Here is a 15,164-nt window from a genome sequence, read left to right as displayed (position 1 = left end):
TCTAGTACAGCTAGATGGTGCCTGGCTACCACCACTGACTGCTCTAACCGGGATCACAATAAGGGGTTCTGAACTGAGCTGGAAAAGAATGTAGAACAAAATTCTAACTCACAAAAAACAGACCAGATTTACTGGCCTGACAGACTGGAGAAACCTTTAGAGTATGGCCCCCGGACACCCTTTCAGCTCAGTGGTGAAGTCACTCCTGAAGTTCACTGTTCAGCCGGGGATTAGACAGCCTCATAAAACAAAACAGGACTAATGAGGCACAGCAGTCCAGGGACAAGGACTAGAAGGCAGGAGCGGACGGGAAAGCTGGTGATAGGGAACCCAAGGTTGAGTAGGGACAGCATTGACATGTCATGGGGTTGTTAACCATTGTCATAGGGCAATATGCGTACTGTTTAATGAGAAACTATTTGTTCTGCAAACCTTCATCCAAGGTACAAAAACAAAAAAAAATTATCTATGTGAGATCAAATTGACATCCGCAACTCAAAAGGTTTGATGGGAAGCCTAGGGGGCAGTGAGTTGAAGATAATGGTGATGCAATAATTTCGAAAAGGATAGTGAGAATAGCAGCACAACTGGAAGAATGTAATTGATGTCACTGAATTGTACATGTAGAAACTTTTGACATGGTGTAATTTTGGCTATGTATATTTTCACCAAAAAAGAAAAAAGGTCCTCCAAGGTCAAGAAGGGAGAGTGTTGACATATCGTGGAGTTGTTAACCAATGTCATAAAACGATCTGTGTACTGACTGTTTAATGAGAAACTATTTGTTCTGTAAACCTTCATCTAAACTACAATAAAAATAAATTAAAAAAAAAATGTGTGTATCAATTTGGCTGGGCCATGATTTCCAGTATTGTGTGGTTGTCCTCCATTTTGTAATTGTAATTTTATGTTAAAGAGGATTAGGGTGGGATTGTAACACCGCCCTTACCCAGGTCACACCCTTGATCCAACATAAAGGGAGTTTCCCTGGCGTGTGGCCTGCACCACCTTTTATCTTACAACAGATAAAAGGAAAGGGAAGCAAGCAGAGAGTTGGGGATCTCATACCACCAAGAAAGCATGTGAGCAGAGTGCGTCCTTTGGACCTTGGGTCCCTGTGCAGAGAAGCTCCTAGTCTGGGGGAAGATTGATGAGGAGGCCGACAGAGGGAGAAAAGCCTCCCCCTGGAGCTGATGCCCTAAATTTGGACTTTTAGCCTACTTTACTGTGAAGAAATAAATTTCTCTTTGTGAAAGCCATCCACTTGTGGTATTTCTGTTATAGCAGCACTAGATGACTAAAACATTAGGGTTCAAATAATATTTCCAACATCTACATTTTCTTCTTTTTTGAGAATCCTTAACTCTTGAAGTGTACCAAAAACTTGCAACTGCCACCACGGCTGTCTAGATGAGTAGTCCTCATAGTAATGTGACTCCAGAAATATATCTGTTAGTGCATGCACTGTACAGACCATCTCTCTAGGTTCCCTAAGACCTCAAATTTCTACAGTAGAATCATAGAAGTCATTCAGTGTATTGAATGTTAACAGAATAAGGGTGCACTGCTCTGGGTATCTACCAAACCGAAAAGTACAAAGATATGGCTCAAGTGGTCTCGCTCGAGTTGGCTTCTGTTACCAAACACCCACTGGCTCCCTTTTATGACAGCTGCTTAACAGCCATGTGAATTCTCCTTGAATTCTAAAGGGCCTGAACTCCAGACTACCAGTGTTTCTAGGTTAGCTCTATTATGCTCTTCCAGAGTTCTAGAGGGAGCAGTCAGTTCTCACACAGTCCAAGCCTGGTGGTGAGGGTTATCCACTTGGAACGCCAGTCCCTTAACAGCAGGTGTCACCATGTAGCCTTAATGGGTGGCATGGGAAGAGTAACCGCTGGCCATCTCTTGCTTCCTAGGATTCTGCAAATTTACAAAGCTAAGAGGGAAAAGTGGAGAACTCTGTCTACCTGTATCAGACACGAAAAATAGGCCATAAAGTTCCTCACCATTTCTTCGTCTAATTTTGACTTAATTAGGTCCTTTTTCATTAGCCAAAAAGAGAAGATCATCCTTGGGGATGTTTGAAGCAATCATTATTTTTAAAATCAGGAAAAATTCCATTAGAAAGGAACGAAAAGGGAATTCAGTAATTTTTTTATATATAACTTAAAAGTTAGAGCTTCTCGTTTTTTTAAACTCCAAAGCAATACAGAAACAATGGAACTTTGTGTACTTGATCAAAATTTGAAGAAATGATCCACACACATACAACAACACACACATTCCAGATAACTTTGCCTAATGGATATAGCATAATGTTAACTGCAGACAAAGGCTGGGAGCTAAATGGAAGAAGAGAGTCATATAGGTTTATCTTGGATTCCATTGTTTTTGCATACATGTGTACCATGTGAAAACATGAACAAAAAAGAACTAAACCCAGCTCCCATATCTCACTCTTGAGTTTGGGATGACAATTCCAAGCATATATGTGGAACCCTAGTGAAATGTTAGGCTGAGCCACTGTACTATTACAGCCCACTCTTTAATGTGTACTTATGAGGAGAGGTATTTTTACTTACTCTGGTCAGCATAGTTTTTTGCTTTGAGTTCAAGTTGTCTTGTTTGAGATTCTAAAGATTCCACTCGGGTCTGTAAGTCCTTTTTTTCCTGTTCTTGAGAGTCTTCAAATTCAATGAATTTCTAATAAAGAAGAACATACATTATTTCACTAGAGAAATAAAACTGATTTTTATAGTTTCAATTCCTGTGTTTCTTTGTATCAAGAATCACAATTAGGCATTAACTACTTAAAGAGATTTCTGAATCATGAACTTGGGTTGATTTTTAGTTTCTCTGTAAAAATTAACTTTAAAAACCTCCAAATATTGAAGACAAAAGATGACAAAATAATTTGTTCACAGAAACAAATTATCAGAATGCTATTTTTTGTATTAAGGTGTTTCCACTTCATATAGTAGGCATACTGAAGGAAATACCGTATTTTTTACACAAATAATGCTCTATACGGTTTTTGCCAACCACCAACACCCCCTGTGCCATTTTCATAAGCATGCTATGCCATACATTATATGTGTGGGCGTGTTATTTACATGGGTGCATTATTTGCGGAAAAAATATGGTACATATATTATACTTTAAATATGTAAATCCTTTAGCTAATATACAAAAAAACCCGAACCCGTTGCCATTAAGTCAATTTCGACTCATAGCGACCCTATAGGACAAAGTAGAACTGCCCCAAGGGTTTCCAAGGAGTGGCTGGTGGATTCAAACTGCCAACCTTGTGGTCAGCAGTCAAGCTCTTAACCACTGTGCCACCAGGGCTCCTTAACTAATATACTTGCATATTAATCTGAATTCAAGACACAGTTGTTTAACTCATGATATATACAACAGAGAACTAAAGAATGATGGAATAATCAATAAATATTTGTTAAATAATTGTTTGATTAATGGATAGTCTTGTAGATTTATCTGAAGTATGGAGTTAAAGTTCCTAAGGACAAGGGCATGTACTAGGAATTCCTCTACCAGTCAAATCTAACTTAATAAAACTACTCTCTTCAAGGGGATAAATGACTTGTACACTGTTAAATCTAATATCAATTCTCAGATCTCATCTTACTTGTCCTATCAGCAACATTTGACAACTGATCACTCGCTCCTTAAAACATTTTTTTCATTTGGTTTTCAGGATCTCCCTTTGTTTTCCTCCTACTTTACTGGCTGGTCCTTCTTGGTCTTTGCTGTTTCTTCCAAGTCTCCCCACCCTCTTAACACTGGTATAATAGTTGACTATTTTTCTCTTCCCTGGTTACTGCTATCCCCTAATGATCTCATCCAGTTTCATGGTATATGCTAACCATACACTGCCCACATTCAAATTTCTATCTCCAGCCTGGACCTAAATTCCATATTTGCATGTCCAACTGCCTACTGGACAACTTAATTTGGATGTCTTATAAGCATTTTAAACTTTACATGTCAAAACCTGCTCCTTCCCCCGTCTTACTTAGCTCTCTTTTAATTACTGTGGCCAATTGCTCACACCTAAATTTTGGACTCTCCTTTAACTCCTGTCTTTCTCTAACACTTCATATCCAATCTATCAGTAAATCTACCTTCAGATAGGACCCCTCTTAATCATCTCTACCACCACACTGATCTGAGTCATCATTATCTACTGTCTGGATTATTGCCAACAGCAATACCCTCCTAATTGGTCTCCTTACTTCTGCCTTTGCTCCTCTCCCCTCCCCCCTTACAATGTATTTTCAAAACAGTAGTTAGAGTGAGCCTTCAAATAGTAAATCAGATCAGTTTACTTCTCTGCTTAAAACCCTCTGATGGCTTACATTTTTCGAAAGTCCTTACCATAGACTTCTAAGCCCTATACTATTCTCTTACCTCTTTGACATCATGCCCTGCTATTCTTTGTCCCTTGTGATGGTTAAGGTTGTGTGTCAACTTGACTGGGCCATGATCCTCAGTGGTTTGGCAGTTATGATGTAATCTGGCAGCTTTTTAATGATATAATCACCTCCATAATGAGATCTGGTATAATGTGATCACCTCCATGATGAGATGTGTTGTGAGGGAGTTTCTTGGGGGTGTGGCCTACATCCAATATAGGTGAACTTTCTGGCAAGGCTTGCTGGCTTTTGCTCGCTCTGGATCCTGCAGCTGGCTCCTGTTTATCTGAACTCTGGTTCTTAGGACTTGAGCTAGCAGCTTACCTGCAGTCTTACCTCCCGATCTTGAGATTCACTGGCCTTCTCAGCGCCAGAGGTCTCCTATCTGACATTCCCATCTTGCATTCGCCAGCACCTGCAGCTATGTGAGTCAGGAGAAGCCTCCAGCCTGACGCACGAACTTGGGAGTTTCCAGCCTCTACAACCATGTGAGCCATTTCCTTTATATAAATCTCTCTATATATTTATACGCTGCACTGGTTTTGCTTCTCTAGAGAACTCAGCCTAAGACACTCCCCTTCACATACTCTGCTTCAGGCCTCCTGTAGTTTCTCCAACACTCCCAGCTTCTGCACTTGCTTCCTACTGCCTGGAATGGTCTTCCATCAGATATCCAAAGGGCCTGCTCCCTCCTCATCTCCTTTAGGTCTTTGCTCAAGTGTCATCTTCCTCGTGAGACCTTTCTTGGGCATCCTACTTAAAACTGTAATATCCATTCCCTCCCTCCTCTCTTCAAAGCACTTATCCTCATTTAACATACTATATGGGGCGCTGGCGGTGCAGTGGTTAAGCATTAGGTTGTTAACCAAAAGGTCAGCAGTTTGAATTCATGAGCCACTCCTTGGAAACCCTACAGGGCAGTTCTACTCTGTCCTACAGGTCATTATGAGTTGGATCAACTTGACAGCAATGGGTTTTTTTGGGTTAACATACTATATAATTTGGTAATTTATCTTATTTATTATCTACCTTTCCTTAGGAGAATGTAAGCTCCATGATGTTATGAATTTTTGTATGCTTTGTTCACTACTGTATTCCAAGTGCAAAGAATGATGATGGCACATAGCAGGTGTTCAAATATTTGTTAAATAAATAAATCTTCCAGAGTGAAAAACTGAAATCCATACAGAAAACTATATAGCTCACACAAAAAAAATTTAGATTTACCACTAAATTTTTCAGTCCACTGCCTATTTCAATCACTATAGTAGACATTGTTTTTTTGTCTGCACAGCACTGCCTTTTCTTTGGGGAACTTCCTCTCCCCAATTTCATGCTAATTCTACTCAGTCCATGTAATTTGGCTGGTAATGGCTCCATCTCCCTAGAGTAGGGGCACATGACTTGAACCAGACTGGTCAGTCTTTCCTGGGACACCTGCCAGTTATTAGGAAGAATACTACCTCTCTTCCTCTGGAATCTTAAACTCTAAGAAGAACCTAGTTGGCCTAAGTTGCAGATGAACATCTTTTTCCAACATGTTAAAAGGGCATGCCTGAGAACAGATCCAATACAGCAGAAAACAAAGAGCAACGGGGAGGAAAACCTTAGTTAATGATACTATTTGTGCACCTGGATTCAGTAGTTACTGGAGCCAGCATTATCTTGGTGTTTTTTGCTTCTTTCCCCCCCCAGTTACATAAACCAACAAATTCCTTTTTTATATAAGCTTGTTTGAGTTGGTTTCCATCACAAGCAACAGAAAGTATCCTAACACAGTCACCTGCTTTCCCTCAAGAGTCATTTAACTTAATGTTTTCCTTATCTTTGAAGCTTGAAACCTACAAAGCCTACAATCTCTAAAACACTGAATCTTAACCATTTGGAGGTCCACAGACCCACTTGAAAATTTAATACATCAATGAACCATGTTTCCCCAGAAAAAACTGTTCCACGTAACCCAAATTTTGCCTATTTTTCTCAGGGGCTCAGAGACTCCCTTAAGTCCTCCCACAAACCCCAAGTTTAGCAGTTGTCCTGTATTTTTCTGTGAAACTATTTCCTATTTGTCAGGTTTCTGGGAAAATCCATCAAACAGCCATTTCTCACTTTTTCCAGAATATTAATCCAAAAATTACTATATATGAGAAGACTACAGCAAATATAAGAAAAGAGGCAAGCTGACAAATCACTCATTCATCCAAAAAACGTCCACTGACTACCTTCTAAGTGCCAGACACACTGAACATGACTGTGGTACCACACTATCTCTGCCTCCCAAGCATTCAGTGGCTACAAACTAAATGCAGGCAGATGATATAAAGATGAGGAAGACGAAGAAGTCATCGAAGAAGAAGATCAGGATGAGGAAGAGTCCACAGAGCAGAAGGACACCAGTAAGGAGCTGGATGAATGAGAGACCCTCTAGACACAAAAAGACTGGGGAGGGTGGGGATGGGCCCAGATGCCTCGGTGACAGGCCCAAGGTGGGAGGGGTCGGGGCCCCTGGAGGGGCAACAGGGAGATGTGTCTTCCCTCTGCTCAGAGTGCAGGGACTAGGAGTAGAACCCCACGACCAGGTCCGGTCGCCACTGAACCAGAACTGGAAACGTGCTTGAAACAACCACATAGGACACTTTGCTACATCGGTACAAAATCGAATATTTTGTACATTAAAAAAAAATTTTTTTTTTATATATACTTGTATATGTATGCCAGTTTGGTGCTTTTTGTAAAGGAACTTTTGTATGATAATGACTGGTGATTATTGGGAGGGATGGGTAGCACTCACAGGCCTGGAAAGGGTTGATGCACTGTATTTCAATGCCTATCCCTGAAATGTGAGGTGGTTACTAAGTTTGTGTTATTTGTCGTTTTATTAAATACACAGTGTTCTCTTCCTGTTATTACTAAAAAAAAAAAAAAAAAAGGCATATAGTCATTTTTGGATTAATATTCTAGAAAAAGAAAACGATGGCTATTTGATGGATTTTCCCAGAAGCCTCCAAACGGGGAATATTTTCACAGAAAAGCATAGGACAAGTGCTAAACTTGGGGTTTGTGGGAGGACTTAAGGGAGTCTCTGAGCCCCCTGATCAAATAAAAAGCAGCAACTATATAACAGGCTGTTGCTAATGAAATCTGAGTAAGTTTTTTCAACATTTTGCCTGGGGATATAATCAAGGATTAAAAATTACAATAAGATGTAGTTTTTAAATTTTCCTTTGAAAATGATGCTCCCTTGGCTAACTTGACTGTTACGTCTGGGCAAGTAACCAGAAACTCTTATTTTAGGCTTCTTTTATGCTATAGATAAAATGCTGTTTAAAAAATATATACATAGCAGATATTTACCAACTAACACTTAAAGTACTATGTCACTGAGCTCCTAAGGAAGAATTTTATCACCATTTTGCCTATTTAGAACTGCTTTCTGCCTGATAGAAGAAACCCCATAATGGACACACAACTTCATGTCCACTTTGTTTCTTAGTGACCCAGTTTGACTACAAAAGGGCATGAATAATTCATAACTGTTTAGCAGTCACTACTGTATGCTTATTTTACAAGCATATTACATAGACTTAACTAATGATTCGAATTTCAGAATTTATCACGTTAATTATGACTAGCAACACCGTCTCTCTCTATCACCTTAGTAAATATAGCAAAAGGAAGAAAGTTGTTTTTCTGTTTTTGTTTTTGTTTTTTTAAGTGATGTGACAAGTCTTGGTCTGGCAGAGCTCCTTATCTCTAAATAGAAATCTCTTATTTCTGCAATTTCCTTTCACAGGAAAGAACTGGCAATAATGAAAATATTCCAAAGCAAATACACACTCCCAGGCCTTTCCTTCAAGCAAATTTAAATAGATAAACTTACAGACTATAAAATAAACTGCTGTCTCTCACAAGGATCAATGCTTTCTCCTTCCTTGTTTTAAGCAGTGGATCTTAAACTTTTTGGAATCATGAACTCCTTTGAGAATCCGATGAAAACAGATTGTTTCCCCAGTGTCTTACTTATCTAGCACTGCTTTAACAGAAATGCCATAAGCAGATGGCTTTAACAAACAGAAATGTATTCTCTCACAGTTTAGGATGCTAGGAGTCCAAATTCAGGGTACCAGCTCCAGGTGAGATGTCTCTCTGTTGGCTCTGGGCGAAGGTCCTTGTCATCAATCTTCCCCTGGTCTAGGAGCTTCTCAGAACAGGGACACCAAGTCCAAAGGACATGCTCCACTCCTTACTTGGTGGTAATGAAGTCCCTCTCCTCTCTGATAGATTCCCTCTTTTGTATCTCAAAAGAGATTGACTCAAAATACAATCTAATCCTGTAGACTGAGTCCTGCCTTATTAATATAACTGTCTCTTATCTTGCCTCATTAACAACATAGAGGTTAGGATTTACAACACATAGTATAATAACATTAGATCACAAAATGGTGGATGGCTTGGTAATCTAGTGCTGCTATAACAGAAATACCACAAGCAGATGACTAACAAAGAGAAATGTATTCTCTCAAGCAGGCTACAAGTCCAAATTCAGGGCATCAGCTCCAAGGGAAGGCTTTCTCTTGTCGGCTCTGGAGGAAGGTCCTTGTCATCAGTCTTCCCTTGGTCTGAGAGCATCTCAGCGCAGGTACCTCAGGTCCAAAGGACACGCTCTGCTCCTGGCACTGCTTTCTTGGTGGTATGAGGTCCCCAACTCTCTGCTTGCTTGCTTCCCTTTCATCTCTTGTACGATAAGAGGTGGTGCAAGCCACACCCCAGGAAAACTCCCTTTACATTGGATCAGGGATGTGACCTTACTAAGGGTGTTACAAGCCACCCTAAACCTCCTTAACATAAAATTATAGTCACAAAATGGAGGACAACCACACAATACTGGGAATCATGGCCCAGCCAAACCGGTACACACATTTTTGGGGGGACATAATTCAATCCATGACAGTGGACAACCACACAATACTGGGCACCATGGCCTAGCCAAGGTGACACACATTTGGGGGGAACACAAGTCAATCTACAACACTCAGAAATATAAATATATAAAAGATAAAACTATACATTCAATGTCAGTACATCTTCAAGTTAAAAGAAATCAAGGACAATTTTTCCTCATTTATAAAATTGAGACATAATTTTTTTTAATGATTTTTTTTATTCTTTGATCTTGAGAATCCCAATTTTAAGCGTATATTATGTCTTTGCTTGGAAATGTACACCTGCTACCCTCATTTAAAATGCTCATCATTAATACACAACAAAAATAAATGCTATTCAGTGCTGATAAGGCATGTCAATGGATTATACAGGGCACCGAAGGTCAGTAGGATAAAACACTTCTTAATAGCCTCAAAGAGTAACTCAAAAAAGTAATAAATGACTGATATCTTCTAAATTGTTACTCAATAAAAATATCTGTTAAATAGGCTAAGCTTCTAGAGTGATCTAACTCACTGTTTTGTGAAATAACCCTGATAATACAGATAACCTCAGTAACAAATTTGTTATAGGGTAGAGTAGCTCAGTAAACAGAATACTGATGATAAGTGCAAAAACTTCAGAAAATGGTCTAGCCATATGTATAACACTTAGCAATAATGTGAAAGTAAGAAACATTGATATAACAACTTAAGAAAGAGAAAACTGGATTAGAAATAGAGATGATACCATGAAATTCAACCAGATGCCAAAACAGGGACCTTAGCAGAGGACAGTATGGCTCCATGGCCCTAGTAAGAGAGTCCTTTATCCTGGGGTGTGAATGGAGTAGAAAGAAGGTAACGACCTGTTTCTTTTTTCTATACCTAACCCTCTCATGGAGCCCTGATGGCACAGCGGTTAAGAGCTCCACTGCTAACCAAAAGGTCGGCAGTTCAAATCCACCAGCTGCTACTTGGAAACTCTATGGGGCAGTTCTGCTCTGTCCTATATGGTTGCTATGAGTTGGAACAAACTTGACAGCACCTAACAGCAACAACCCTCTCATGGGAGCCCTGGTGGTGCAGTGGTTAAGAGCTTGGCTGTTAACCACAAGGTTGGCAGTTTGAATCTACCAGCTGCTCCTTGGAAACTCTATGGGGCAGTTCTACTCTGTCCTATAGGGTTGCTGTGAGTCAGAATTGACTCGACAGCAATGAGTTTGTTTTTTTTGGAACCCTCTCATACTATAAATAAAATAATTAGGCCATACGTGGCATGAGTTACACTAAAAAGAAAATTCTCCAACAGGACTTTTCGCTTCTCTTCTGTGCTCAGAGATCCTAGGTAGGCTAGTAGCACATGTGAGTAATTCTGAACCTTATTACTAGCTTTGTAGACTACAAATGTGGCTGACTCTTGTTTTAAAGACTTCTTGAGTTACTTTAAGGAGCCCTGGTGGCACAGTGATTAAAGCACTCAGCTGCTAACTAAAAGGTGGGCGGTTCAAACCCACCAGCCGCTCTGCGGGAGAAAGAAGTGTCAGCCTGCATCCGTAAGAATTAACAGCCTTGGAAACCCTATGGGGGTCCTATACATCGGAACTGGCTCGATGGCAGTGGGTTTGTTTTTCTGGTTCTGAGTATTTGAAGCAAACTTGTCTGCTTTCTACTCCTGTAATTTCAACTTAACACAAAAAACTAATTCGGTAATATAAAAATGAGAACATATTCCATTCTGTCATTTTCCAGTCAAAGAACAGGCTGCTGTCACAGTTAAATAAATCTACACACCTATTTACAATAACTGTTCTCCAGATGTCTGCAGAATGCAAAAGCAAAGAATAGACACTATAAAGATATTTATTATGAACTTCTAGGTACTGTCATTCGTTAGATTTATTCTTAGATAAAATAACTTGTTATATATAAAACTAAAGCTCTTTATCTACCCATCCAATCCAAGCACCAACTATGTGTCAAAGCATCAAAAACACACAGTAAACAGTTATAACATGCTAAGTTCTATGATGGAAGCAAACGTAAAGGGCAATGGAGACAAGTAACTAAATCTACTTAAGAAAAAGAGAAAACATTTCAGTTGACTCTAAAAGAAATAGTTAACCTGAAGAAGTAGGGCAAAGGCATTGCAGGCAAAGGAAACAGCACATCAAAGGCATAGAGGTTATGTTCAGGGAACTACAGTTCAATATTAAAATTGAGTAGTTGATGTAAAGGATAAATCATAAGCCAAGGAGTAAACTGGGAACTCTCTCTCTGATTCACAAATGAAGGGGGCAAATAAGACTCCATTAATCTATCCCTCCTTTCAACACATCCCGAGTCTCAAGTATATAATGATCCAAGGTACTGGGAATGTAGTAAGTTACAAGAAAGTCCTGGTCCCTGTGTTCCACTGCTTGAAATTTAGCAGAAAAAAACAAACATTAAACATACGTGAGCACATTTTATACAAAAGATGGCTTTGTGAGGATCTCACACAATTCAGCCATCACCTAATCCGATGCTAACACTGATAAGGGATGGCTAGTACTTCTGTTACTACCTAAATGACACCAACATGGGGTAACAGCACAACCTTGGATTATAACTCAATCTCAGTATACTTGCATATGATGTGAATCTTGAAGAGTTTCTGAAATGAAGAGTTAACATTTCAAATTTTGAATACAAAATGAGACTTGTTTTAAAATCACATAATTCAAACTTGCACACAAAGCAGCCAGGCTGTAATCACACACCAGGCTGAGTTTGGACATGTTCCATTAGTGCCTGTTGACCTAGCCCACAGGGGCTAGGAATAGGAGAGAGAGAGAAAGGGCTGGCTCATCTGAAAAGTACAGGAGTTGTGTGGACTCCTGAGCTTATGGGTGGTGCCCATTGACCTAGTTCATGGAGATTAGGGATGACACAGAAAGAGGGGGCTGGCTGGTCTGAAGTGCTGGGAGGTGTGTGGACTCCCAAGCATACAGCTGTTACCTACCGACCTAGCATACAGAGGCTAGGAATGAGCTGACCAGAACCCAACCGAATGAAGAGAAAGATGTCTGACACCATAAGCTGGTGTAGACTGCTCCAATTTGATGGCTTGCTCTGGACTGGACTTTGCTTATGGATATAGATGCTCAAAGCTCCAAATGAAACAGAACATTCTTAGACCGAGGAACATGTTTGTCTCCTTATAGTAATGGTTTGATAGGTACAGGCAATTTAAACATCGGCTATCTAGAATTGGTGGAGATAAAGGCATGAAATGGCTGGCTTACATGCTTTCATGAGTGTGCTTACATTAAATGAGGGGGACAAGGGAGAATCCCCACTGAATAGTTTCCTCTTTTCCTGATGGGTCTGGGGAAGAGAGGGTAGGGGGAAGATGTTGATAGGATTATATGATTTAGTTATGAGTGTTGATTGTAAGATTAACTGTGATTGTAAGAACTGTAACTGTAGAAGCTGTGTGGAAGAGTAGACTAACGGCGAGGCACTGCTGGAGTACAGTGGCCAAACCTAAAATCCCTTAAAGGTTTTGCTATGCTGATACCTCATCAGGCTCAGAGCAAGGGATTATCTTCTCTCAGTTAAATTTTATCAGAGGACAGAAAGAGTGAAGCTGTGATGACTTTTGGAGAACCTGACCAGATGAGATGGACACCTGAAGCAGACCGGAATGGCTGGTACCTGAGTAACCTCACCCTTAGGACTCTTTGCTCTACTGAAGGACTAATTATTAATGACTGTTTTAGACTGGTAAAATGATTGGGAAGGGGAAGTTAATCCTTCAAGTACGAAACGGCCAGTGGCTAGAAGAGCCAGCGGGTGGCCTGCAGTGCAGTGAATTATTTAATATGTCCCTTCTAACCATAGTTTTTGTAACTCCCACCAAATGACTGGGTGGGCCTATGCAAATTAGGTGCTTGTGGTCCATGAAGGGGATCGGACAGCTTGCTAATAATGTAAATAAGGTGCATGGCACCCTTGTGGGGGAGAGGACCATGTAAATAAGGTGTATGGAACCCTAACAAGGGGATTGGTCAGTTTGCCATCCCACAAGACTTAAAATGAGCCACCTCACAGGCGGGAAGGGAGGATCTCATCACCACCAAGAAAGAAGAGCCAGGAGCAGAGCACATTCTTTGGATTCAGGGTCCCTGTGCTGAGAACCTCCTATACTCAGGACACAGACAGAGAGAGAGAGCTGTAACACCAGGGACGGTGAGAGATGATGAGAAGCAGTGGCAGAGAAACGGCAGCAGCAGAGGCAGCAGAACCAGGAGACTGGCTGGATACGGCATGGTAGGTTTCCCAGCCCTTGGAGTGAGAGGGCCGAGCACCTTTGGGTCGAGACTTACTGGTAGAGTAGGGTGCCTCTGGGCACTTACTGGCAGAGCTAAAAGAGTTTTGTAATACTTGTCCAAGCAGGGCAGAGGACAGGGAGCCAGAGAGAGGCATGCCTGCAGGCATGACTAAGAAAAGGCTGTCCTGATCGAAGATCTGTATCCTGAGCATTCCTCAGCCTAAACTGTAACCTGTTACTTCCTTAATAAACCCCATAATCATCAGTATTGTCTATGAGTCCTGTGTGGCCCTTGCAACAAATCACTGAACCTAGCAAAGGAGTAGAGAGTGCTGTGGAAGGGATGGCAAAATTTAGGGTAATTTTTATTTTTTCCTTTTGCCTTAGCCTTGGATAGTCTGAAGTTTATTATTATTATTTGTTTGTTTTTTAAAAATAAAAAGTGAAAGGGGAAAGTGCAAAATACAGGCCTATACCTCATTAATGGTGGTGGAAGAGATAAACGTGAATCTTAATTGATTTGCGTGTCAGTTGAGAACAGCTTGATAATATCAAGCATTAATATTACCATTTGTCTGACCAAAATCGATTGTGGGTGTTTTTCTGATTGTAGTTCATCAAATTCAACTCTGAAAGTGGATATGGAGGAAGAGAGAAAATAAACGTGAAGAGATATTTCCATTTCAACTGTATACAATTCATGCTATATGCGAACACAGCACATTATATCTCTTGAAGTCGAAAGCTAACATACAAGAGTGATGTATTTCAGGACTAGGATATAGAAGCATGTTTCCATTCCAAAATGCAGTAGAAAGACAATGTACAAAACAGGTTCACTTGGTAGACTTCATTCTTTCCTGTATTTTAAAAGTATATGCAACACAATAACTAGATAGTAGATAAGAACTATCTTAGGTGAAGGGAAGGACAGCACACATTACAGGGGAAGTCAGTACAACTAGACTAAACCAAAGCTAAGAAGTTTCCTGAATACAATTAAACACTTCGAGGGACAGAGTAGCAGGGGCAGGGGTCTGGAGACCATGCTTTCCGGGGACATCTAGGTCAAATGGCATAACAAAGCTTATTAAGAAAACGTTCTGCATCCTACTTTGGTGAGTGATGTCTGGGGTCTTAAAAGCTAGCAAGTGGCCATCTAAGATGTATCAATTGGTCCCAACCACCTGGAGTAAAGGAGAATGAAGAACACCAAAGACACAAGGGAAGTATTAGCCCAAAAGACAGAAAGGGCCACAAAAACCAGAGACTTCATCAGCCTGAGACCAGAAGAACTAGATGGTGTCTGGCTACCACCAATGACCCTTCTGACAGGGAACACAACAGAGAGTCCCAGATGGAGCAGGAGAAAGGTGGGGTGCAGAACTCAAAAGACCAAACTTAATGGTCTGCCTGAGACTGGAGGAACCCCAGAAAGCATGGCCCCTGGACTCTCTGTCAACCCAGAACTAAAACAATTCCCGAGGCCAA

At 40.5% G+C, this 15,164-nt stretch overlaps 1 protein-coding gene across 7 annotated transcripts in view; it reads right to left on the bottom strand.

Annotated features, from left to right (window-relative positions):
• The window catches only part of SPAG9 (sperm associated antigen 9), a 142,316-nt gene that overhangs the window by 90,014 nt on the left and 37,138 nt on the right, over positions 1-15,164 (bottom strand). For 6 of the 7 annotated variants that reach the window (XR_002824364.1, XR_002824365.1, XM_004377919.2 and 3 more), the window contains one exon: positions 2,583-2,703. Coding sequence is in view for 3 of the 7 variants with exons in the window: in XM_004377919.2 (XP_004377976.1) it covers positions 2,583-2,703 (121 nt within the window). In the remaining 4 variants the exon portion in view is untranslated. Of the gene's footprint in view, positions 1-2,582; positions 2,704-15,164 lie in introns of those variants that run through there. The other variant, XM_023732755.1, reaches the window with a different exon arrangement.

The sequence above is a fragment of the Trichechus manatus genome, unplaced genomic scaffold, assembly GCF_000243295.1.
Source record: "Trichechus manatus latirostris isolate Lorelei unplaced genomic scaffold, TriManLat1.0 scaffold00054, whole genome shotgun sequence".
NCBI lineage: Eukaryota > Metazoa > Chordata > Mammalia > Sirenia > Trichechidae > Trichechus > Trichechus manatus.
This window is presented reverse-complemented; position numbering and strand designations above follow the sequence as displayed.